Source organism: Chiloscyllium punctatum, chromosome 11 (assembly GCF_047496795.1).
Source record: "Chiloscyllium punctatum isolate Juve2018m chromosome 11, sChiPun1.3, whole genome shotgun sequence".
NCBI lineage: Eukaryota > Metazoa > Chordata > Chondrichthyes > Orectolobiformes > Hemiscylliidae > Chiloscyllium > Chiloscyllium punctatum.
This window is the reverse complement of record NC_092749.1, coordinates 54,220,522-54,247,430: the sequence shown is the minus strand read 5'-3', so window position 1 is coordinate 54,247,430 and position 26,909 is coordinate 54,220,522. Positions and strand designations below refer to the sequence as shown.

General features: G+C 40.2%; 1 protein-coding gene across 1 annotated transcript in view; it reads left to right on the top strand.

Annotated features, from left to right (window-relative positions):
- The window catches only part of ppp2r5a (protein phosphatase 2, regulatory subunit B', alpha isoform), a 168,880-nt gene that overhangs the window by 66,067 nt on the left and 75,904 nt on the right, over positions 1-26,909 (top strand). The window contains exon 2 of the mRNA XM_072580817.1: positions 24,632-24,828. Within this exon, the coding sequence (XP_072436918.1) occupies positions 24,632-24,828 (197 nt within the window). The remainder of the gene's footprint in view (positions 1-24,631; positions 24,829-26,909) is intronic.

Genomic DNA, 26,909 nt, shown 5'->3' with positions numbered 1-26,909 from the left:
GGTGTCAGTGCTGTGGTGAATTGTGATATAGGTGCAATAAATCAGGATGTGAAATCAGTTTGGATCAATATAAGGAATGACAAAGGAGAGAGTCCGGTGGGGATGGTCCATTGCCCCAGTGAGTTGCTTCATTGCAGGGTAAGTTAAAGTTGGAAAATCATGGAGGTATGTAAGAAGGGCACTTTAATTGTCAGGGGTGATTTTAATCTGAATATTAATTGGACAGATGGGTAAGGTGAATTTCTAGAATGCATTGGGGATAGCCTCTTGGAGCAATATGTTAATATTAAGAGATCTCATGATTTTCAAATGATGTTCAGTATGAATTGTCCAAGTGTGCTGTCAGTTTTGTACAAAAGTAAGGAAATTCTATGGATCAACTTAAAGAACTTAAGCCAAAATGAAACTAAAACTTGGGAATATTAATCATCACATTAAAAATGAGTTATCAGTCTCTTGATTCTAAAATGTGCAAACATTCTAAATGTAGGAAAGCATGGGCCAAATGAGATCTTGTGATGGTTTAAACTAAGGACCACACAACAGAAGTCATGTGCTTTTCTTCTAGAGAAATTAGACAAAACAAGCTAATGATTGAAGGGAGCACTTGTTAGTGGAGCAAGATTTGTGTGTGGCATTCTCAGCAATTCCTTCCCAGATCTAAAGGCTGTGCGGACAGGCAGGTGCCCAGTAAACTGGAATTTACTCTACTTCGCATTTTGCTCTGATCCATTGAATTTCAATTATATATTGTTTAGTGCAATATGTGGAACAGATCTAAGCGATGAGCGGTCAGAAATTGTTGAGTTGAACAGATTTTGAAAATGTGCCATAATGAAATATAAAATATTCATCCATTTGATCATTGTTTAGCTTGATGTGAGCACTATGTTGCAAGTCTCTCAGGTGAGACCATAACTAAAATAAATGCAAGTAAATGTGACATTCATCAGCATCAGTTCAGCTGAAAAACACTGGGTGTGCCGTGGAATTATTTTTCTTATTGAAATGTGCTGTGTTACTGACAAGGTTGGGAACCATTGCTTAAAGAGGGATGCCAATCATAACATGGTAGAATTTTAAATTCAGTTTGAAGGACAGCAATTCTGATCACAAAGCAATCTCCTCCATTTAAATATGGGCAATTTGAGAAATATGAATGAAGAATTGTTTAAGGTGAGCTGGGAAGATAGAGTAAGGAAAAGTCCAAAGGTGAGCAAATACATTTGATTAACCAGATGTTTTATAATGCTTAGCAAATATTTATTCCAGTCAAAAAGAAGAACTGGATGAGAAGGATGAACAGCCCCTTGATTAGCAATGTTAGATTATTTTCCTGAGGTTTCATGCACACCAACTTCTGCAAACAGTTAGTTTATTAAAGCCAGTACAAGCGAGGTGACCCCCTCTGAACCTCTTCGCAGGCGTGCAAAGTCGAGTCAAAGAGAGACCCTGAACAAAGAAAACCCATCCCCTTTACACAGGCCAGTTGGGGATGTCAGTGTTTACAGGGACTCTGGCCATTCTCGGGGCCCCCCCCCCCACTGTGTTACCCCAGGTGCAATGGGAGAATAAGGTCATCCTCGGAGATAATGTGCGTGTAAATAACCTAATCCTCGGGAATCGTTATGCAAAGGATTTCTTGCCTCGGTGATTCCCTAACACAATGTAGTTGTGATATATTTCACTATTGAGAAATGATCACGCAAACACATTATTTGATTGGCTGGGGACAGCCATGAAAGCATTTCTGAATGGAAGGGACTGAATTGAGTTTAATTTGATGATAGCGGTAGAATACTAATAAATGGTCGCCCAAATGAAGTGCGAGTCATCCACATTGCTGCATGAATGTCATCCCCACCCACTTCAGCTTCTGGAGAAAGACAGTGCAGTTTAACCCTTTAACATTAAATTATATCTCTCTGGACATTAACATAATCTTTTAACATTTCAACAAAAATGGATACTTTCAAGGAAAATATCCAGTTAAGAATAAAGGTACACAAAGCAGTAAAAGTTAGTGGTAGGCCAGAAGATTGAGAATTTTTTTTAGGAACAAACAGATGACAAAATAGCTAATATTCTGAAAGCGATTATGAAAGTAAATTGGCAGGTTGTTTTTAAAAACAAATAGCAAGAGCTTCTGTGGCTATAATAGAAGAGAATATGTGGGAATTGATAGTGGGGATTAGGAAGTTGGTAAATCATTTAAACTAGTATTTTGCATTTGGTATTCACAATGGAGGACTATGAACGTCACAATGATAACAGAAAAGCAACCGTGCTAATAAAAGATGAGCTCTTTTACAAGTCTCTTCATGATGGGCAAAGTATTTAACAAATTAATAGGACTAAAGGCAGACAAGTCATGAGGACCTGATGGTCTGTATCTAAGGATTTTAAAGGAAGTAGCTGCAGAGGTATTGGAGGCATTAATTAAAATATTCCAGAACTGACTGGATTCTGAGAAGGTACCAGTGACTTGGAACCCTGCTAATGTGATACACCGCTCATGAGGGAATGGAGAAAAAGCAGGAACCTATAGGCTAGTTAGTCTAACGCCTTTCTTTGGGAATTGCTAGACTCCATTAAGGAAAAAAAATTTATAAAAACTTAACATTCAAATAGAATCAGCATGGATTTGTAAAACAAAAGTACTGTTTGACAGATTTGCTGGAGTTTGTTGAAAATATAATGTGCTGAGTTGGCAAAGGGAAACCAGTAGGTAATGCATTTGGATTTCCAAAAGCCATTAATTAACAGGCCACATAAGAGGTTATTACACTAGATAAATCCATATGGTATTATGGATAATATGAGCATGGATTGAGGATTAGTTGAGAGTTCGAATTAATGGATGTTAATGGTGAATGCCACAAGGATCAGTCCTGGGGCCTCAATTATTTGCTATCAATGTTAAGGACTTGGTGGAAGGGCAGAGTTGAATGTACGTAAATTTGTTGATGATAGATAAACAGGTGGGGGGCATGTTGTGATTAGGATAAAAGAAATCTGCAAGCGAAAATACATTGAGTGAGTGGGCAAAAACTTGGCAGGTGGATGTTAATGTAGAAAAGTGAGAGGTTGTTTAAAAGGAGAGAGAATCCAAATAATTGCAATCCAGAGAAATTTTGGTTGTCTTCTGCATGATAGAATAGGTTAGCATGTTGGTGTGGCAAGTAATTCATGCAAATGGCAAATTTTGGCTTTTATTGCTAGGTCTTGTTCTAACTTTACAGGGCTGTTGGTGAGGTTGTAACGATTTATTTTGTCCAGGCTGCTTTTAAGAAAGAAATTGAATGAGCAGTGAAGAGCTGTCTGTGGTAACATATACTGTTTGTGAGGCCTTGAGGTTTCTTAGGAGTTGAAACAACAGAAGCAAGCTGGATGGATGTGGCCAGCTCTCACAGACCAGGATTTCTAGTTTTTATTTCTTTAGTTTTGAAATTCAGTATCAGTTCCTGCTGGAAGCTGCAGTAAAGGTTTCCTGGCCGCCACTCCTGAGTTTTTGCTAGATATTTTGTTTACTTACTCTGTTGGCTTACATGTGAGAAAATCCGATTTCTGAATCTGCCATTTTGCCAAAGGGTGTGCTTATAGGATGTTACTATATTAGGGCAGGTAATTAGTAATAGTTACTGGATTTATTATTATTAACTTTTTCAATAGAGCTAGGTTATCCTAAACTCCTCTTCTGTTGTATTTTAACTGTAGTGGTGAATAGATGGCGTTTTGCTTAATGTCAAGTAGATTGACCAATCAGATTGTATTTGGGGCACAACATGTTACATTTGCCTTTAAAATAAGAAATGTTAGGGTCTAAGTTACCATCTTAAAATATTTTGAAGGAGTTTGGCGTAGTCCATAATATTATGTGCTGTATGCAGTTTTGGTCTGCACATTTTAAAGCAGGATATACTGGCATTGGGGTTACTTCAAAGCTGATTGGCCTACTCCTGTTCCTATTTCTTCTGCTCTGATGTAATTTTTATCTGCCCTGAAAAAAACGTAATTCTCCAAACTGCGTTCAGATATCTGGTTGTAAAAAACGTTACATAAATGCACATTTATTTTATATGTAAGGGGGAGAAAGTGGGTAAGGAATCTGAGAATTTTTCAAATTCCATCCAAATTAACCGATCAGAATAAAATAACTGACTTGAAGTCTAACTCACTGGTGTAATAATTTTCTGTGCCTGTCACAACAAACAAGTGTTAAAAGATTCAGTCCATCCTTTTGATGGATTTTAGTGGAATGTGGTTTGACAAATGCTTTTATTTAATTAAAAGTTCACAGAAAGAAAGTAACAAAGCAAAGGGCTATTAACACAGTTAACAATAGTATGGGCAAACTAAATGCTGGTAGTGGACAGGATTAGGGAGGGTAGGATGGAGAATGCACCTGTGAATGAATAACTAGTATTGGCCATCACAGTGCATCCTGTGGCTTATTGACATCCAATGTTTATATATATAAAACACATTGAATTTGTGTTCCACAATTTTGTTGTTAACCTTTTTCTTACTGTATTAGAACATAGAACATTACAGTGCAGAACAGGCCCTTTGGCCCTCGATAGAGTGCCGGCCTGTGGAACCAACCTGAAGCCCGTCTATGCTACACTATTCCATTTTCATCCATATGTTTATCCACTAACCATTTATATGCCCTTAAAGTTGGTGAGTCTGCTACTGTTGCATTTATCAATACTCAGTTTTGTTTTACTCTATAGTTAAGCCCTTTTTTTTTCTGTGTGTATTGTAGAAGTATAAGCCAGTTTGTGCAACTTTTGGTAATCTGAGTAAGTGATAAGAGCTTGACAATTGTACTCTTATTGCAGTACAGCAAGTTGATAAAGTCAAAGCTTTATGGCCCAAAGTGGGCATGGCTTGATACCTTTCACTGGCTCAATAGTTATGGAGTATATAACTCCTCAGCTGATGGCCACTTTCTCCACGTTAGAGCTATCAAATGCTGTCATAACTTAGCAGCTAAGTGAACTGGAATCTATTGGAGACTTGGTTTCTTGCTCTGAGGGATTCATGTGTTGAAATATTTTGATGACTAAGGCATTCAAGCCAGTGATTCTCATACTATACATCCACCAAATAAGTGGCTCATGCCACTTACTTTTAGCCAACTCTTGAGCTAAAGCAAATGGAGTGATTTTGTAAGGTAACCAGAGACTGAACCTCAAATCTTCAATAACATTGTTCAGAGTTGTCTTCCAATCAAGATTAAATTAAATATATGGGTTAGTTTAAGATTTAAACTTAACAACAAAATAAATGAGAACACAAATAGCATTTTTTAATAATTTAAAAATTTGAGTTTGTGACACGGCATAGAAAAATATTCAAAGACACTTTCACAGACATAATTGGGCAAAAATCAGTCGAGTTGAGGAGACGTTAGAAATGGTGATTAAAACCTTAGTCAAAGCGATATGTTATAACAGAAGTCTAAGAGAATGATTTTGTGAGGTTCTTAGATGGCTAAAAGCATGATACTAATGGCATGAGTGAGTTAAAGAGAGCACAGATCAAGAGAGGTTATCGAGCTTGCTTTAACATGGAGGCATTTACAGAATAAAGGCCAGAAATCTTCCTTTTTTGATATGATCATGCACAAATATTTTGAAATTTTGTTTTTGTTTACTCAAATATTTCATAGAATTCCTACAGTTTGGAAGTAGGCCATTTGATCCATTGAGTCTGCACCGAACATCCAAATACCATCCTACCCAGACCTACCCAATCCCTGTAACTCTGCATTTCCTATGGCTAAACAACCTTGCCTGTACATCCCTGGACACTACAGGGTCATTTAACATGGCCAATCCACCTAACCTACATGTCTTTGGACTGTGGAAGGAAATCGGAGCACCTGGAAGAAACCAATGCAGGCACAGGGAAAATGTGCAAACTCCACACTGTTGCCGAGGCTAGAGTTGAACCTGGGTCCCTGACTCTGAGGCAACAGTGATAACCACTGATCCACTGCGCTGCCCCACTTTAGAAAACTTTTGAAATATAGTTTTTTTTTTATTTAGACATTGCATGTGATCTTTGCTGACTAGGTCAGTATTTATTTACCATCCCACGTTGTCCTTGAGGTTGTGAGCTGCTTTCATGAACTGCTGAAAGTTGCTGAAAATAGGTTGAAGTCCATTTGTCCTCAGTAGACTCATGATTTGGGAAGGAGAGAATTCCAGAATTTTGACTTGTCAGCGACAGAGGAGCGGCAATATATTTTCAAGTCAGGATGATGATTGTCTTCAAAGGGAATTTGCAAGTGATGGGTGTTGCTACCGTTTTCTTTGTGGATGGTAGTGGTCCATAGGACCAAAAACTGTAAGAAATAGCAACAGCAGTATGCCATTTGGCAGCTTGAGCCAGCTCTGCCACTCAATAGGGTCATGGCTGTTTCGACCCTCCTCACATCCACTTGTCTGCCTTTTCCCCATGACTGTTGATTCCCTTACTGACCAAAAGTCTATCTATCTTAGCCTTAAATAACACAGGGATGCTGCTCCAACATCTCTCTGTGGCAATGAGTTCCAACTTTGAGAGAAGAAATTCTTCCTCATCTCAGTCTTCAATTGGCACCCTTTTATTCCAAGTCTGTGCTGACTGATCTTAGGCTGTCCCAAGAGTGGAATAGTTATTAGCATTTACCCTGCTAAGCTCCATAAGGATTCTGTTTCAATGAGATCACACTTTATTTTTCTAAACTTCTATTCTTCAGTGAGCAGGGTCCCAAGCTGCTTAGCCATTGCTTGTAAGACCTTTCCATACTGGGGATCATCTGAATGAATGTTTCTGAACTGCCTCAAATGAAATGATTTCTTCCTTTTTAACAGGGAGACCAAAATTGCGCACTGCCTTTCAGATAATAAGGAGACTAAAGCTATTCTCAATAGATTGTGGATTTAGAAGGTAATTAGTGAATTAAGGATTAGGGTGTAGGTTTGCTTGCTGAGCTGTAGGTTTGATATCCAGACGTTTCATTACCTGACTAGGTAACATCATCAGTGGCGACCTCCAAGTGAAGCGAAGCTGTTGTCTCCTGCTTTTTATTTATATCTTTCTCCTGGATGGGGTTCCTGGGGTTTGTGGTGATGTCATTTCCTGTTCGTTTTCTTGGTGGGGGGGGGGGGTTGATAGATGGCATCTAGATCTATGCGTTTGTTTATTAAGTTAGGTAAATTAGTTGTTGTGGGATTCTTAGCATCTGACTGCATTTGCAGCCACAGTATTTCGATGGCTTATCCAGTTCAGTTTCTCGTCAATGGTGGTCCCTAGGATATTGATGTTGATTACCCTTCAGCCATCTATAAGTCATGAATATTGTATGGAAAGATCTAGTCATTATAATTAAGCTACAGTTAGAAGTTCTCATTATTGGACCATCATCCTTATTTGTCTACGGCAAGAAAGAAACATCAGCACTTCTAAAATAAATGGTTCTTCCTTATGTTATCGTGTTTAAAATGTATGATCAAGTAGATTGCCATAGGCACAGGAGTGGTATACCAGTCCTTTCATAGATTGACCTGCCATTCATACAGAACACGCTTGACCTTCTACCTCCGTGGTCAAAAGTGAGGACTGCAGATGCTGGAAATCAGTCTAGATTAGAGTGGTGCTGGAAAAGCACAGCAAATCAGGCAGCATCCGAGGAGCAGGAAAATCGACGTTTCGGGCAAAAACCCTCCATCAGAAAAGCTCTGATGGAGGGCTTTTGCCCAAAACGTCGATTTTCCTGCTCCTCGGATGCTGCCTGACCTGCTGTGCTTTTCCAGTACCACTCTAATCTGGAATCTTTGACCTCAGTGCCACTTTCCCAAATTCTCCACAAATTTTTTTCATCTCATCAGTCTCCAGATACCCATCAGTTTCTATTTTAAATATGCTTAGTTATTGAGCTTCCACAGTTCTCTGGGATAGGCACTTCCAAACCTTTACCACTCTTGTAAGCTAAGAAATTCTTCTTCATCTCCATCTTAAAGTGTGTACCCTTATTCCGAGATTGTGCCCCCTTATTCAAAGATTTGTACACCCTGGTTCTAGAGTCACCAGCTTGGGGAGGCATCCTATCAATATCCACTTTGTCATGTCTTTCAGAATTTTATAAGTTTTAATGCGATCACCTGTGTTTTTTTAATCTTTAGGGAATACAAACTCTGCTTCCACGTAAAACAAGTTCACCATTCCAGGGATTAATCTGGTGATCTTCCACTGAACACCCTCTATGGCAAGTATATCCTTCCTTGGATAAGGAGACAAAAACCATTGCACCAAGGCACCAGACATCCTCTGTGCCCCATCCCCTTTGAAATAAATCCTGACAAATGTTTCCTTTACTTAATTGGTTGCTAGCTTTTCTTGACTTGTGGCTATTTGTACTTCACAGTCTCTCAGCCTTTAAGAAACATGCTGCCTTGAATAACTTCATGCTTATCACCTTATATTGCATCACCTGTATAATACATTCATTTAACCTGTCAAAGTTCTCCTGAAAATTCATTGCATTATCCTTCTACCCACTTTGGTATTGTCAGCAAAATTGGAGATATATCAATTCATAAATTGTGAACTGTTGTCCACCAGTGTCCCTTGCGATATCACTCTAGTAATAACCAGCCATCCGGAGAGTGTTTTCTCCAATTTTCTGATTTCTGTCTATTGATCAATTCTCACACCATGCCTGTATATGATAATTCCAAGTGCTTGAATTTTATTTACAAACCTGTGTGGTGGACCTTCTTAAAAGCCTCCTGAAAATCCAAATACACCATATCCACTGGGTCTCGTTTGTCGATGCTACAAGTAACACCCACAAAAGAAACTCCCAACTAGTTTGTTAAATGTGAATTCTCATCTGTGTTACCTCTGCCCAGTTTTCCCATTTACTTTCTAAATATTCAATTCTCATACTCTTACAATACACTCAGACTATTCAACAACCATAGGAAACCAGCTTTCCCCCCCCCCCCCCCCCCCCAAAAAAAAAGTGGAAGTAAATCATCCTCAACCCTGATGAACTGCCAAAGGAGAGAATACATTCCAACTGGTTATAATATAACGCAGTTGTTTTGCTCCCAGAATTTGAGGCAACAGAGTTTACCATTCATGAACTGCAAAGGTTAATTACATTTGGAGGGAATATGTTGCTGAAGGGTTCTCAGAGCTATTTTTGATGTGTGGTGAATGTGGATCATGGATAAATTTTAAATTAATCATTTAACCTTTTAAGACTGTAGCTTCAATTAAAGATCTGAGAATGCTCAACTGACTTTTGATAAAAATTTTCTTTTTTTTGGTCTGTTTTTCCTCCAAATGCTGCTGTAATTGAAGTACCTTGGCATAGCTGTGCACCCTTGTCTCATTGATTTGCACTTGAAAGCATTGGATTACCAGATGAAAGTTAAGACTGGTTTGTTAAATGCATATTTTGTTTGTTTAACTTGATTAAGCGCTTTGAAACAACAGAGAATTGATCTTGCTGTTCTATATATTGACTTTGCAAAGGTATTTAATAAAAGTAGCACATATAGACTGTTGAAGTCCATGAGGTTAAAGAGACAGTGGCAGCATGGTTACACAATTGGCTAAGGGGCAGAAAGTAGTATTTGGTCATGGTTGATTGCTTGTAAGACTGCAGCATGCAATATAATGATGTTTCTCATGGTCAAGGACTGGTGTTGACACCACAGCTGTTTGATAATAAATTAATAAACTGAACTGAGATAAATGAGACATAATTTCAAAGATTGCGGATGACACAAAACTCTGAAATATAACAAACTGTAAGAACGGTAGTCATAAACTTGAAGAGCATGTATTCTGGATTAGTGGTGCTGGAAGAGCACAGCAGTTCAGGCAACATCCAAGGAGCTTCCTGATGCTGCTTGAACTGCTGTGCTCTTCCAGCGCCACTAATCCAGAATCTGGTTTCCAGCATCTGCAGTCATTGTTTTTACCACCTTGAAGAGCATGTAGACAAGCTAGTGAGACACATGTTAGTTGAAATTTAAAGCAGCAATGTAAAGTCACACATTTTCATGAGAATGGGGAGTGTCAATACAAAGTAAATATACAGTTTTAAAGAGAATGCAGAAACGAAGAGACATAGGTATACACACTTTTGAAGGTGAGAGAATGAGTCGAGAAGACTGTTAAGGGTAAAAGATCCTTGGAGTTCCAAATTGAGCCACAGAGCACGAAGATCAGGATGTTGTGCTATTAGGTCATAGCTGGAGTACAGTAGTCCCCCCCCATACCCTCGGGTGATCGGCTTCCGCAGTAGGTCTTGGAACATGAAACCACAGATAGTTGCAAACCCATTCACTTCAATGAGGTTACCTTCCCAGCAGCCCCTGGTCATTGGTTCTGGAAGGTTCCGTATAAACAATGGGTAACTGAAACCACGGAAAACAATTTTGCGGATACGGGGCTTGCCCTTTGTTGTCGTTTCTGTGATCACCACATTTTAGAAGGATTTACTTTGATTTAGAAATAGTCTAGAATTCTGTCATGGTTTGAATGCTTCAGTTTCATTGAGTGAGTCACCACATAAATAATGGAGGATTTTGATACTAAAAGAAGTAACTGTTTCCAATAATATCAAAATCAGTAATCAAAGGACACTGATTTAAGATAATTTACAAAAGAAGCAGAGATCACATGAGCAAAACTGTAGACAATGCAAATTGTTTTCATCTGGTATGATTTGAAAGGGTGGTACAAACAAAAAAATAATAACTGTCAAAGACTGGAAAAACATTTGCGATTTCTTTTTTTGCCTGCAGTAAAAAAGCAGTGGATGGGACCAGTTGGATAGCTCTAACAAATAAACGCAGACTGTTATCCTGTAAGAGGATAAAAATATCTGACAACCTACCTAGGTTTGACATAGGCAATTGTGACATTAAAGAACAATTAAAGATAAAATTGTCTTGTTGGAATTCTGATCTGGCTATTGGAAAAATAAGTGATTTATCTGTATTACAACTCTATACCACTTCAGGGTAAGATCCACAAGTTGAAAATCGTGGCTATACCAGAAAAATTTGTATCTTCTGATTCATCAAATTTGACTAAAACAGTTATCTAGGTAAATATATATAAATGGAAAACAATAGATCATATTTTTGATTAAATTTTATTGTGATCATGAAAGTTGTCAAAAATGTAGCAATCAATCCAGTGTTGAATTTTTTAAGGTTTTCTTTACTTGTTGCTTTACATTTTTGTCATATATTTCTAGGCCATTAACTGGACACTTATTTTAACTGGAGTTTTACATTTTTAATGTGGCCATGGAGGTGGGAGAAATTGTCAGAAAAGTGCACAAGTAGCTATCATGTTTTAGGGAGTGACATTTTGATTTCTTTTTGCTTTTGATAGGGACAGCTCTGTTCCCATTTTCTGTCATGCATCACTCTGTCCCTTTGTGTTCTCAGAGTAGTAGTTAGTAGTTAGTAGTAGTAAATAACTTCAGGCTTCCCATTTCTAATGTACAAATTTTCTGTTTGTGCTTCATCCATTGTGTTGTGTAAAAGCATGTCCTTTTTGAATTCAATGGCATATTATTCTTCAAAGTTACTCCAGTATGCTTTGGGAAGTACCTAATTGACAGGAGTCAGTGTCTGAAGGCTGTTCTTAATGTTTATTAAATTCTTTGCGGTACCCCAGATAACTGCTCAGAATGTTTGAATTTTATGACGGGAATTTGTTTTTATTATTCAGGACCTATCATTAATCAATTATGGCTTGTCATTTTTATTTAAATCTGGCTTGATACCATTGTTTTAGGATCTCCTGTTTGCTTGATTATAACAATTTCATTACAGTGTAAAATTGTTCTTGTAATCTTTTCTCACTATCATTTTTTTGGGTTAAAGTTTACATTTTAAGAATTTAGGTAGGGACACAAATTTGTGTAATATTGTTTATATTGATATCTAAATTGTATTGCTTTCTATTAGTAATCTATAAAATGCTGACAGTTTAATTTGAACAACAGGAATGAGTATGAGGAATACTTAAAGATATTCTGTGTTTAGTTACATATCTATAAATGTATTCTTTTTACTAAATGAGAGAATAGGGCTGATTTTTGTTTGAGCAATATCAAAACTGTTTTAGGTAGTCCTGAAGGAAAAAAGAAAGATGAGACTTCCTTGGATCAAAGTTTTTAAATTGCATAGATCATATTCATTTTTGGAATAATGATTTGTTTATGCTGACATGAGAAATTTCCACTGTTGACATACCAACTAAAACTTAAGACTTTTTACAATGTGCATATACAATCCCTCTTTTGGACCGGCTTTATTTTCCAGGATGAATTTCCTTTTCAAAGATTGAGAACTACACTCTGTCCCTGGGTTAAGAATGGGTTCTGTTCCTGAGTACATTCATTAATTCTAATCGTATGCAAGCCAAAACTCAATGCAATATAATATAAAATAACAGCTTGTAAGTACGAGTGAACGTTCACATATCGAATCCTTAAAATTAATTGTTTTATGGGTTCTTATAAGAATAACATTCGTAAGTCGGGGGGGGCCCTCTGTAACGCAAAGCATACAGTTATGATATCTGCCTGGAAAGAATATTTCTCATGCAGGAAGATTTTGGGTTCACTATATTTTACATTCGTGTTCTGAATTTGTAGCTTTCCATTAAAATGACAATTGTATTCAAAATTTCTTCAGTTAGTTGTGGTTACAAAGCATGGACTACTCAGAAAAGTGAAGGACCAGATGTTTAGGCCTGCATTTCAGACAGTTAGTTCAGAGTAATGGTTATTGTGACTAAATATTATTAAAGAGGAGACCCTGCATTTTGGAGTTTTTATTAGAACTGGGAATTAAGTACCATTTTCATGGTAAATGAGCCAAGTGAAATTGAAATTGCCTTAGCCTCTGTTGACTTGTTATTCAACAACACATAAGCATCATATTTGGCGAGTGCTTGTTACTAAGTTTATGCAAATCGGTGCTATATTTCAACAGTTGGCTTTGAATTGACTCCATGGCTTTGAAATATTGGGTTACCTTCTAAGATTGTGAAGAATCGTCTCCTCCAGATTAATGATTTCTAAAGTTTCTTGACTTGATTACCTCTCATCCATCCTCTGTAAACTTTGCACTTGTGCAAAACCTTGTTGCTCGTATTTGTCTTGCAATAGATTGTGACTATCCTTAAAACAATTCCTCTCAAGCATAGATGGTATTGTAAGTTTTTATTAAGAAAATCCCAAAAAAAGTTATAAACAGCCAGCTGGTGGCCTCCAGAGTTGAAAAAAAATTTTAAAAGTATATTTCATTTGAGAAATGTCATTTTAAAATTTGTAAAATATTAATTTTCTCTAATATAAGTTTAGTTGAACACCCCTATTTTGGCACTCAGATACACCTTGACATCCAAAGCCCATTATGGGCAATGCAACCTATCGATCGTGCAGAGTTGGCAGAGAGAGGGAAGGGGCAGTTGGGCTGCTTTTGTTTGAAAAAGCCTGTTCCGTGATAAAATTATGCATCGCTGGACTTGGACCCAAGTCTGGTTCAGAGTTGGTGGCACTGCTACTGCACGAGGAGAATCCTATGAGTCTGAATAACTAATTATTTTTATTTAACCCATTTATCTAATCAACCTGTTCAGAGACCTTGTGACACCCCTGGACCTGTGGGACTTGAACCTGGGTTCTTGGTGCATGGTTAGGGGCACTATCACTGCACTACACCACTGCTCCCTCTCCCCCCGCCACTAACCAATTTTTCTCATTAACTTGTTCAGGATGTTATAACACACCTCTGGAAGTGGATGGGACTTGAGCCCAGAACTCCCAATTCAGGGCTAGAGACACTATCCCTGCAACACAAGAGAGCCCAATCACTCTTTTATTTTTTTTTTACAAAGAAAAGACACTCTTATAAATAGACTTTATTATGAATATTTTTTCCTACCACTAGGAAAACACCTGTGTGGCTAGTTGTGCATTAACAAGGGCATATGCCTAAAACATCGATTCTCCTGGTCTTCGGATGCTGCCTGACCTGCTGTGCTTTTCCCAGCAACACACTCAAGCCAGTTAAAGACAATGCTGACATCAAATCAGGCACAGGACTAGACCTAGGAGGTAATCTTCCGCTCTGCCCACACTCCTGTGCACTGGGTGCCCAAAGATCAGGAATGCAGTGGTGAAGTGCAGCCAAAACCACAACAAAAGGTTCTTCAAAACCCTCAAAATGGAGGGGAAACGCTCACAACTGATATATGCATGGTCTATGGACTGCAGTGCCGCAAAGGAAGTGGTTGGACTGAGAATTGCTGAACCACTGTGGTGAAAACGCACTTTGATGTACAACTAGGTGATAATGAGGACTGCAGACTCTGGATGCTGTCGGACCTACTTTGCTTTTGCAGTGCCACCCTTTTTGACTCAGACTGTGGCATGCAGCACCTTCCACCCCAGATCCCCAAAGGAAAGAAAGAGGACACCCACATGGAAAGCCTTACGCTGCGGATTCCTGCTGTCCAGTGGCAAATAAGCATGCCATGGCATGTCCGGACAGCGGATGCAAGAGTCCGTGGATGGTTGGCAGCATTAGCCTGTACAAAACTTCCATTTTGCAAGGAAAAAAGACACTCCCCATGCATTCAGGAGGTGGCTCACAGCATAGGGTGCAGGCTCCTGAGGCACATAGAACATAGAAGAATACAGCGCAGTACAGGCCCTTTGGCCCTCGATGTTGCGCCAGTCCAAGCCCACCTAACCTACACTAGCCCACTATCCTCCATATGCCTATCCAATGCCTGTTTAAATGCCCATAAAGAGGGAGAGTCCACCACTGCTACTGGCAGGACATTCCATGAACTCACGACTCACTGAGTAAAGAATCTACCCCTAACATCTGTCCTATACCTACCACCCCTTATTTTAAAGCTATGTCCCCTCGAGTAGCTGACTCCATACGCGGAAAAAGGTTCTCATGGTCAACCCTATCTAACCCCCTAATCATCATGTACACCTCTATCAAATCACCCCAAACCTTCTTTTCTCCAATGGAAACAGCCCCAAGTGCCTCAGCCTTTCCTCATACGATCTTCCTACCATACCAGGCAACATCCTAGTAAACCTCCTCTGCACCCGTTCCAGTGCCTCCACATCCTTCCTATAGTATGGCGACCAAAACTGCACACAATACTCCAGATGCGGCCGCACCAGAGTCTTATACAAGTGCAACATGACCTCAGGACTCCGGAACTCAATTCCTCTACCAATAAAAGCCAGTACACCATATGCCTTCTTCACAGCACTATTTACCTGGGTGGCAACTTTCAGAGATCTGTGTACACGGGCACCAAGATCCCTCTGCTCATCCACACTACCAAGTATCCGACCATTAGCCCAGTACCCCATCTTCTTGTTACTCTTCCCAAAGTGATTCACTTCACACTTAGCAACATTGAACTCCATTTGCCACCTTTCTGCCCAGCTCTGCAGCTTATCTATATCCCGCTGTAACTTGACACATCCTTCCTCGCTGTCAACAACTCCACCGACTTTCGTATCATCCGCAAACTTGCTCACCCAACCTTCTAGCCCCTCCTCCAGGTCATTTATAAAAATGACAAACAGCAATGGTCCCAAAACAGATCCTTGCGGAATACCGCTAGTAACTGCACTTCAAGGTGAGCCTTTACCATCAACTACTACCCTCTGTCTTCTTCCAGCCAGCCAATTCCTAATCCAAACCTCCAACTCGCCCTCAATGCCACACCTCCATATTTTTTGCAGTAGCCTCCCATGGGGAACCTTATCAAACGCCTTACTAAAATCCATATACACCACATCTACCGTTTTACCCTCGTCCACCTCCTTAGTCACCTTCTCAAAGAATTCAATAAGGTTTGTGAGGCACGATCTGCCCTTCACAAAACCAATGAGGTAGTTCAGGACCTTGGCCCCAATGTGAAATTCTGTACCTACGTCTTTGTAAAGGGCGCAGGTGATGAGTTCCATCTGGTTAGGTAGTTGTCCATTACCAAGGGAACTCCTATTCAACAAGTTCCACACAGTAGTGATTCTTCATGGGCCTTGGCGGGTAAATAACATCATCCCCTGTCCAGAGTCTGAGGCCTCACCCTCACTCTTGTGAGGATGAGGCCTCTTGTGTCACTTTGCCCTTGATCCCATTCCTGTTGCTCTCTGGGTCTGGTCAGGTGGGGACATTTATTAAGTAAGCAATGTCTCTTCCATGAAGACTGTTGAAGAACCACTCCAGAGGGAGTGTCTCTGAGGCAATCTCTAACTGAGTTTTTGCCACCTCTGTCTCCATCTCCAAACATGAATACTTGTTGTCCTCAGGCCTGGCTTTTGGGCAGAGTTTGCTGTCTGCACATTGTGGAAGATGCTGATGGTGGCATGTCCTTCAAAACAATTGTTTCTGTGAAGTCCCGCGAACAGTGATGATTGAAGGTTTTCTTTTCAGTCTTCTACCCTGTTTTAACCAAAGGCATTGGCCCATCGGTAGTTCTGCTGGGGCTGTTGCCACCATTGTATGTCTTATAGTTGAAAAGAGAACATGCAAGCTTTGTTTCCTAAGCACCTGCAGTTTGCTTTCTTGTGCTACTTTTGAATACTTGGGCCGCATGCTCAGCCAGACCATGTAAGGATCGGTGAGAGGGCGCTGTGCAGATGTGCTCTCCTCAATGGAGGTTTTATTAGAGGTAGTAAAGGCTATTCAATGCACGTCAATCCATTTCAAATGGCCGTCAATAATAATTAAGAACATAGAGTCCATAAATAGCCTTGTGAAAATCTACATGCTCTCTTACTCAGGATTTCTCTGGCCATTCCAGTGGATGTAGTGAAAATGCTGGTAGAGCCTTTAGGTTTTTCTGGCAGGTTTTGCATTGCCTGACTAGGTTTTTGCTTCTTGTGTCCGTGCCAGATACCAAATACACCACCTTGTGAGCATTCATATTTTAGAAATTCCTTGGTGGTCATTGTGCAATTCTTGAAGTATTAGTCACTGGCCTGGAAGCAGGATAGCCACATAGGCTCCCCATAAGATAATGCTATCTTCTTTGTCAACTCCTGAAATTTTGAGATAGAAGGTTTCAACTCTTCCATGGGACATCCTTGAGGTTCACCACTTAAGATGATATCATGTAGCTTTGTCAGTGTAGGGTCCTTTTGGGTCCAAGCATGGATTTGCTTGGCAGATACTGATCGATTGTCCATGAAGTTCCAAGTCATCATGACTTCATCCACCTTTTGAACATAAGCTGGTGGGAAGCTGCAGGCAGTTCAAGGCATCCATGTCGGATATATGTCTCCCCGAATGGTGTTCCAAAGAATATTCTTAGGCACCTAATTAAAAATACCCAGCATTGTATCTGAGCTAATGCAATGGGAGGACTCAACTCCTCTTTGTTGAAGAGGCTAAGCAGAGGTTTGTGATCAGTTGTTATGGTGAAATGTCAACTGTAGGCATACTGGAATTTTTCCACCATGAATACCATGGCCAAACTTTTCTGGGCATTCTTCATTTCTTCGTCCACCAGGATTCACAATGTATATGTAATTGGTTGTTCTTTTCTGTCATCCCAATGGTGTGGTAATACCACCCCTATCCCATAGTGGGAGCATTGTTGGTTACAGTGGTCTCAAGGAGTTGTAATGGGTAATATACTTGCTGACAGTGGTAGTTATATGATGTTTGTAAAAGCTTTCTCTTGTGGCATTTAGCACAACCATTTCAGATTTTTATTTTAAGTAGAGCAGGGTTGCTAAGTTTAATTTTTAAAATTCCCATAATTTATAAGACCTAGCAAAGACTTCAACTCCTTTATGTTTCTTGGAGTCTGAGCCTTTTCTTTTGGCCTTCAGTTTCTCTTCAGGGTGTAATCTGTCTGTGTAAACCCTGTAACCAAGATACTTTACCTCAGGGAGAGCTTGAATAGGCTAGGGCTGTTTTCCCTGGAGCATCGGAGGCTGAGGGGTGACATTATAGAGGTTTATAAAATCATGAGGGGCGTGGATAATATAAGTAGACAAAGTCTTTTCCCTCAGGTTGGGGAGTCCAGAAGTAGAGTCCATAGGTTTAGGGTGAGAGGGAAAAGATAATAAAAGAGACCTAAGGGGCAACTTTTTCACACAGAAGGTGGTAAGTGTATGGAATGAGCTGCTAGAGGAAGTGGTGGAGGCTGGTATAATTGTAGCATTTAAAAGGCATCTGGATGGGTAAATGAATACGAACGGTTTGGAGTGATATTGGCTGGGTGCTGGAAATTGGGACTAGATTGGGTTGGAATACCTGGTCGGTATGGACGAGTTGGACCAAAGAATCTGTTTCTGTGCTGTACATCTCTATGACTCTATTTACCAGAACATATGTTTTTCCCTTTTTAGTTAGCAGCCAACCACAAATACTGCAATACCTCCTCCAAACTCATTAAATGTTTCTTTGCAATAGCTCCTGAGATTAAAGCCTCATCCAAATTGACTGTCAATCTGGGCACATCTTGTAGGATGTTTTCCATGGCCCTTTGAAAGATGGTGCCAACCAAAGACACCCCAAAGGGCAAGCAAATATGCATAGTCTTTTGTGGGTATTTATAGTGACATACTTCCCGGATGGCACCTCAATATATGACCACCAGCTAGCTTTGCATACAAGTCTTCTATATAAGGCATACAATGTCTGCCTAAGCGGGAAGCTCTGTTGACCATCACCTTATAACCCCCACAGAGACCAATTGAATTATCATATTTTCAAACTGGGACTACGGGTATGGCCCATTCAGAAAATTGCCCTGGGTTGTGTGCTGCCAAGTTTCTCTAATGTTCCCATTCAGCCTCTACCTATGCAAATAGGCCGTATGTAACCGTCCATGCTTTGAAGAATTGAGATTGGACCCCTGGGTCTACATAAATCTTAGCCATGATGCCTTTTATATTCCTGAGGCCCTCTTGGAATATGTCAAGAGACTTGATATCGATTGCCAGTATCCATTTTAAAGATCTGTTGCCAATCCAGGTAGATATTCTGCAGCCAATTCCTTCCTAAAAGGTTGGGACCTGGCCTTTGCACCACCATTAAGGGGAGTCTCACTGTTTGTTGCCAATGAGTGATGGGATCACCATGGTCCTAGTAATGTTCAAGGGCTCCCCAGTGTATGACCAATCTAACCTTGCTGTCTTGTAGGCTTAAAGATACCCCACCAGAGTTTCCTAAAGGTTTGCTCCCCAACAATATATACAACTGTGTCTATCTCTGTGTCTATACAATGGCCTTTTATCTGAAGTCTTAACTTAATTGAGACCACGTCAGGAGCAGTGATGCAAGTTTAGCTGTATCAATTCCTTATCCTCAAGCTTATTTGCAAAGCCATGTTTTGAAGTGGTTTTGCACTTGGTCTGATTGGTGCTCGTTTTGCCTGTTTTGGTAGCTTTTTTTCTGGGCAAACTCTGACCACAAATGTTATATGGATGTTCTTGCTCCTTACTGTATTGTGGAGAAACTTCCCATCCTGTTGTGGAACCTCATGGCCTCTGATTCCAATCACCATTCCTCCATAATAAACAGGAGCTGCAAGTTTTATCTGCTTTGGCTGTGAAACATAAGAGTTGCCAAAGGTTTAGGGAGGTGGAGGAATCCCCGATCAGTGGCCAGCATGGAGGAAGCAGTTCAGTGGATTCAGTAAGGGGATTCAGTCTTGGAGAAAAGTTACCTTGGAGCAGCTGAGAGCCAGTGCAGAGTGGGCTGTAGGCTTGGAGAGGAGTGGGGTTGGTTTTTCGACTGGGACTGGGTGGGTGGTCAGACCACAGGTGAAAGCCCCTGCACCCAGCAGTGTAATGTTGATTTGAATTTTTGTTTATCTGACTGTAATGTTAATCCTTTTAACTATGTCTTATTTCTAACTTGTTCTTTAAACAGTGTAAAGTAATGCAACTACTTTTTTTATTCCTTGTTGTAGCTACAATTTGTATCTAAGATGGCGCCACAAGGGGCGACATTATAAAATGTTTCACTGTACTCATAGACTTGAATACACATGACAAAGGATCTCTCCATTCTGCCCTCTTCCCTGTCCTCCTCCCCTCTCTTCTGAGAGTCATAGAGATATACAGCACGGAAACAGACCCTTGAGTCCATCTCGTCCATGCCAACCAGATATCCTAACCTAATCTGGTCCTATTTGCCAGCACTCGGCCCACATCTGTCTAAACCCTTTCTATTCATATATGCATCCAGATACCTTTTTTAAGTGCAGTAATTGTACCAGCCTTCACCACTTCCTCTGGCAGCTCATTCCATACACTCACCACCTTTTGTGGAAAAAGTTGTTCCTTAGGTCCCTTATTACATCTTTCCCCTCTTACCGTAAACTTATGCCCTTTCATTCTGGACTCCCCCACCCCAGGAAAAAGACCTCATCTATTTATTCTATTCATGCCTCTCATGATTTTATAAACCTCTATAAGGTCACCTCTCAGCCTCCGACACTCCAGGGGAAAAAAGCCCCAGCCTATTCAGCCTCTCCCTATAGCTCAAATCCTCCAACCCTGGCAACATCCTTCTTCTCTGAACTCTTTCAAATTTCACAACATCCTTCTGATAGGAAGGAGACCAGAATTGAACCGATGTCCTGTACAGCCACAACATGACCTCCCAACTCCTGTACTCAATACTCTGACCAATAAAGGAAAGTATACCAAACACCACCTTCGCTGTCCCATCTGCCTGCATCTCTACTTTCAAGGAGCTATGAACCTGCACTCCAAGGTCTCTTTTTTTTTCCTGTAACACACCTAGGATCTTGCCATTAAATGTATACGTCCTGCTCTGATTTGCTTTTCCAAAATGCAGCATCTCACATTTATCTAACTCAAACTCCAACTGCTGCTCCTCAGTCCATTAGCCCATCTGATCAAGATCCCATTGTACTCTGAGGTAACCCTCTTCAGTGTCCACTACATCTCCAATTTTGGTGTCATCTGCAAATTTACTGGCCATACCTCCTCATTTATATAAATGACAAAAGCAACGGACCCAGCACCAGTCCTTGTGGCACACCACTGGTCACAGGCCTCCAGTCTGAAAGGCAGCACTTCACCACTACCCTCTGTCCTCTGCCTTCGAGCCAATTCTGTATCCAAATGGCTAGTTCTCCCTGTATCCCTAGCTAGTTCCGTGCAATCTAACCTTGCTAACCTGTTTTCAGTGTGAAACCTTGTCGAATGCCTTACTGAAGTCCATACAGTTCACAGCTACCACTCTGCCCTCATCAATCTTCTTTGTTACTTCTTCAAAAAACTCGATCAAATTTGTGAGACATGGTTTCCCCCACACAAAATCATGTTGACTATCTCTAATCAGTCCTTGCCTTTCAAAATACATGTACATCCTGTCCCTCAGGATTCCATCCAATAATTTGCCCACCACTAATGTCAGGCTCAACAGTTTATAGTCCCCTGGCTTGTCCTTACCATGTTTCTTAAATAGTGGTACCATATTAGCCAACCTCAAGTCTTCCGGCACCTCGCCTGTAGCGATCGATGATACAAATATCTCAGCAAGGGGTCCAGCAATCATTTCCCTCGCTTCCCACAGAGTTCTAGGGTACACCTGATCAGGTCGGAGGGATTTATCTACTTTTATACATTTCAAGACATTCAGCACTTCCTCCTCTGTAATATGGGCATTTTTAAAGATGTCACCATTTATTTCCCTGCATTCTATATCTTCCATATCTTTTTCCACAGTAAATGTCCTGGGCACACATCCACTTTTATGCGTTTCAAGACATCCAGCACCATCACCTCTGTAATATGAACATTTCTGTCCTGTCCCCTCCCATCCTGCCCCGTCCCCTCCTCTTCCCTCCTGTTCATCTTGTATATTTAATACCAGAAATAAGAAGCATTGAAGATAATAACGGCTCACAATGGATGGGAAATCTAAATGTCTTCACCAAGCGTGGTTTAGGAACATTACTTACTGATTGAGTCCTAAGGTGCACCATAATCACCAAATGAGACAATTTCAGGTGTTGAGCAAATCAGCAGAAGGGAATACTTGGATCGTTCCTCACATATTTTCCAATTGCTGATGCATTGATTCAGCCCAAAAATAGACGCCCACAAAGCATGGTGTGCAGAATTGTGTTCCACTACAAATTTTAACCTGGCATATTCTTCTTTCCGTAATTAAAATCTATACAGGTGACCACACTGAATGAGGAGTTTAGAGAAGATATTGGCAGGAGCAACACCAGATCTGTCTGAAAATGAGGTACCAAACAGTGAAGTTAAAACGCAGGACTTTATGCATGCTGAACAGTGGAATTAATGTGTTAAATTCCAAACTAAGCAATCCAGCAGATCAGATCAAGGTGTGCTGCTGTGCTATATCTTGCTGTGAACGTAATGGACAAACATTTTTTTTTCAGCATTATCACACCTGACATGGTGTCAAGATGATACGAATGTCCCCATCCTCTTATTGGGCTGTACCATTATTGACTGCACAAGTCAGTTTGAACCATCTTTATCCACGAGTCTCGGAAACAGTGTCCACCTCAGCCTTTTCCTACATGACAGATGTCCATTTATGATGTTAATTCATTCCTCCTGATAACAAGAAATAGCTGAGCTCACTGGATACAGCAAAGGCTCCTGGCTGTAGTGCTGAAGAACTGTAATCCAGATCAAGGTGTTCCCTTCCAGCTACAACACTGTCAGTGACCGAACAATGTGCAAACTTTTCTGGGTATGACCTATTCACAAAAAGCATGTTAAATCCAATTCAGTCAATCGCATCCTCATCTGTCTACTCTTAATCAGCAGTGTGATGCAAGGTGCTGTCAACAGTGCTGTTACATTGCACTTAACTTCCTCATAACCCAGTCATGGCTTGAGCATTGACAAAAGAGCTGAAAACCAGCAATGCAGAAAGACAGAATTTGATGTGTAGTGTCCAGTCCTTGTGAAACTGAAGTTATTGCAGAGAGGAGGAAGGTCTTCATGGTTGTAGTCAGGACTGACACAAAAGAATGTTCTTGTTTTGGGGCAGTCATCTCTGCCCCAGAATATTGCTGCATGAGTTCCTTGACATTATTTTTGACCAAATAATTTTTAGCAGCTTCAGCATTAGTTTTGTCTCCAACAAAAGTGAGGGTGAGTGACTATTTATACTTTGTATAACAGCATTTGCAAATCCTTGATTAATGGACAATATGTGCACAATTACAGCAGGACCCAAACAATTCAGAGTTTAGGCTGACATCGTGCACAGTTCCTTGGGCAATGACCATTTTCAGTGAGAGAGTATAACCATACTCCTTTCATGTTTAGTGGCATTGCCATGAATGAATCTGCCCCATTAAAATCCTGGTGTCACCATTGACCAGAAATGTAACTGGACTCACCACATTCTGTGGGTGCATAAGCAATTTAAAGATAAGAATGGTGTATGATGAACAACTCTCTTCCTGACTGTCTGAAGACCATCAGTCATCGAATTGACAGAAAGCATTGGTGTGATGGAATGACCTGGGCTTATCTGGATGAACGCAGCTCCAACAAAACTCAAGAAGCTTATCCTCATCCAAGGCAAAGCATGCATGTGTTCAACATCCTGTCCATCACCTTTAATAGGTGCCGTCTGGCTGGCCTGTATACTATGTACACGATGCACTGCAACTCACCAAGGTTTCAAAACATGATTTCCGCATGTTAAAAGCAAAAAGTGTCGCAGACATATTGCCAACTTCTAATCCACCTAACAGTCTCCCATTGTTGTAACTTTCATGTTTTTCATTGTTAGTTGATCAAGCAACTTACCAAACTGCATTGCATTGTGGTCATACTTTCATTACATAAACTTTATTAATTCGAGAAGTCAATCCACCACTACCTTCAGGATAAATCACATGGGCTGTACATGCTGGCTTTGCAAACTACAGCTAAGCTCTGAATGAAAAGCAATTGAGTTTGAGATATGCATAACTATAGCTCCTCGATAACAATGTGTGACTTTTTTCAAAAATTTTGGTTCAATGTATCTGCCTCGCAATATCCCAAAACAGGTGATGAATTTGTTCACATGCTATTGATTTTTTTTAAAAAATTGCTTACAGTTTTGAATGATATTACTTCAGAGTGAAAGATTATGCTTCAATAAAAAGACAGAACCTTGAATGCACATGAATTGTTTCTAAGGCTGAGAGCAGGTTTTTCTTCTGGCGTGTAAGCAGGTGCATTTTGATTACAATTTTGAAAATTTAAAAGCGAGTCTTTTAAACAGTGATTCTGAAAAGATTGCAAAGTTGCACTGAGCTGTCAGGAACTAATTGCAGAATTTTTAAAAATTCTCAGAGAAAATGGCTTCAATTGTATGTTTGTAAGCTGGGGTCTTTTCAAATTTCAGGATCGTTTTAGTGGAATCTCATTCCTCATAAATATTTGTTTTCTATTTATATGGTTGGATTTTTTTTTTAAAAAAGCATTTGTAATAATAGCCTTTTTGAAATTAAGATATGGTGTTAGATAAGAAATGAAATGCCTTAATGCTTATTGAGTGTATCCTTTCTCTTTCTACAGATGCTCCAAATGCTGAACAGCATGATCTCTTCTGTCAAAAATTACAGCAGTGCTGTGTGATTTTTGATTTCATGGACTCTGTTTCAGACTTAAAGAGTAAAGAGGTCAAAAGAGCAACCCTGAATGAATTGGTGGATTTCCTCACCTCAAATAGAGGTGTGCTTCTTGAACAAGCCTATCCTGAAATAGTAAAAATGGTATGTGACTTGTGCCCATAATGGATGTCATCCACTTTTTTTGTTCCAATCTGTTCTGGGTCATATTTCAATGAAAAGCTACTATTTATTGTTGCTCATTATGGTTCAGGTACTTGTTGGGCTGGACAGAGAATTGATTAAGTACAAACCTGTAAGTAAATTTTCAAAATTTGCGATTTGCTCTCAGACAACTGTAACCTTGCATTTGGTGTTGGAAGTGAATTTTATAGCTTCTAAAAATAGAACTTGATATATTGGCATGCAAATACCTGGGTTGGTTAGATTAGATTACTTAGTGTGGAAACAGACCCTTCGGCCCAACAAGTCCACACTGACCCGCTCATATGGATGGTTGAGTAAATTTGAACAAGTGAATACATACTTTGAGTAAGTTTTAAGAATTTCACAAATGAATAATTGGCAAATGAGTCTTTCCTTTGACTGACTGTAGGAGGGTAATAAAGGTGGCAGTGTGGGTAAGGAAGCTTCATAAACAAACACATAAAGGTGACCTTAGATCCAAATAAGAGACTACTGCTCTGAGTTAACCTATGTATTTTGAAAGGCAAGGACTGATTAGGGATAGTCAACATTGCTTTGTGGGAAGTCATGTCTTACAAACTTGATTGAGTGTTTTGAAGAAGTAACAAGAGGATTGATGAGGGCAGAGTGGTGGACATGATCTATATGGACTTCAATAAGGCATTCGACAAGGTTCCCCATGGAAGACTGGATAGCAAGGTTAGATCTCATGGTATAAAAGGCTCAGAGGTAGAAGTCAGAGGGTGGTAGTGGAGGGTTGTTTTTCAGACTGGAGGCCTGTGACCAGTGGAGTGCCACAAGGATTGGTGCTGGGCCCGCTACTTTGTTAGCCATTTATATAAATGGTTTTGATGTGAACATAAGAGGTATAGTTGGTAAGTTTGCAGGTGACACCAAAATTGGAGGTGTAGTGGACAGTGAAGAAGGTTACCTCAGATTAAAATGGGATCTTGATCAGATGGGCCAATGGGTTGACAAGTAGCAGATAGAGTTTAATTTAAATAAATGTAAGGTGCTGCATTTTGGGAGAGCAAATCTTAGCAGGACACATAGACTTAATAGTAAGTTCCTAGGGAGTGTTGCTGAACAAAGAGACCTTGGAGTACAGGTTCATAGCTCCTTGAAAGTAGAGACGCAGGTAGATAGGATAGTGAAGAAGGCATTTGGTATGCTTTCCTTTATTGGTCAGAGTACTCATTATAGGAGTTGCAGGTCATTTTGTAGCTGTACAGGACATTTGTTAGACTGTTGTTGGAATATCGAATGCAATTCTGGTCTCCTTCCCATCGGACGGATGTTGTGAAACTTTACGGTTCAGAAAAGATTTACAAGAATGTTGCCAGATTTGGAGGATTTGAGCAATAGGAAGAGTTTGAATAGGCTAGGGTTGTTTTCCCTGGAGTGTCTGAGGCTGAGGGTAACATTATAGAGGTTTATAAAATCATGAGGGGCATGGATGAAGTATATCGACAAGGTTTTTTTCCTGGGGTCAGGGAGTCCAGAACTAGATTACTATACATTTACGATAGAGGAGAAAGATTTGAAAGAGACCTAAGGGGCAACGTTTTCATGCAGCGGGTGGTGAATGTGTGGAATGAGCTGCCAGAGGAAGTGGTGGAGGCTGGTACAATTGTAGCCTTTTAAAAGGGTATATGAAAAGGAAGCGTTTGAAAGGATATGGGCAGGTGTGACCAGATTGGGTTGGGATATCTGGTTGGCATGGAGGAGTTGGACCTAAGGGTCTGTTTCCGTGTTATGCATCTCTATGACTCGCGCTTCTCCCCCTGTTCTTTCTGAGTTAACTTTACCCACAGAGGCGAATTCTTTATAGAGCACTCACCCCATACCCAGCACTTGCCGAGACTGTGCATTCTTCTGCAGCTCCTTGGCTCCTCTTGGGTTTCTTTTACTACTTTCACTAATGCCACTGGCTTAGCTTCTTTTACCATATCATTGCTCAACGTGCCTTTCTTTCATGATCAGCATTGTGACTTTACATGTCCCACTTTACCACAGTGGAAACACCTGAGTCCTTTCAC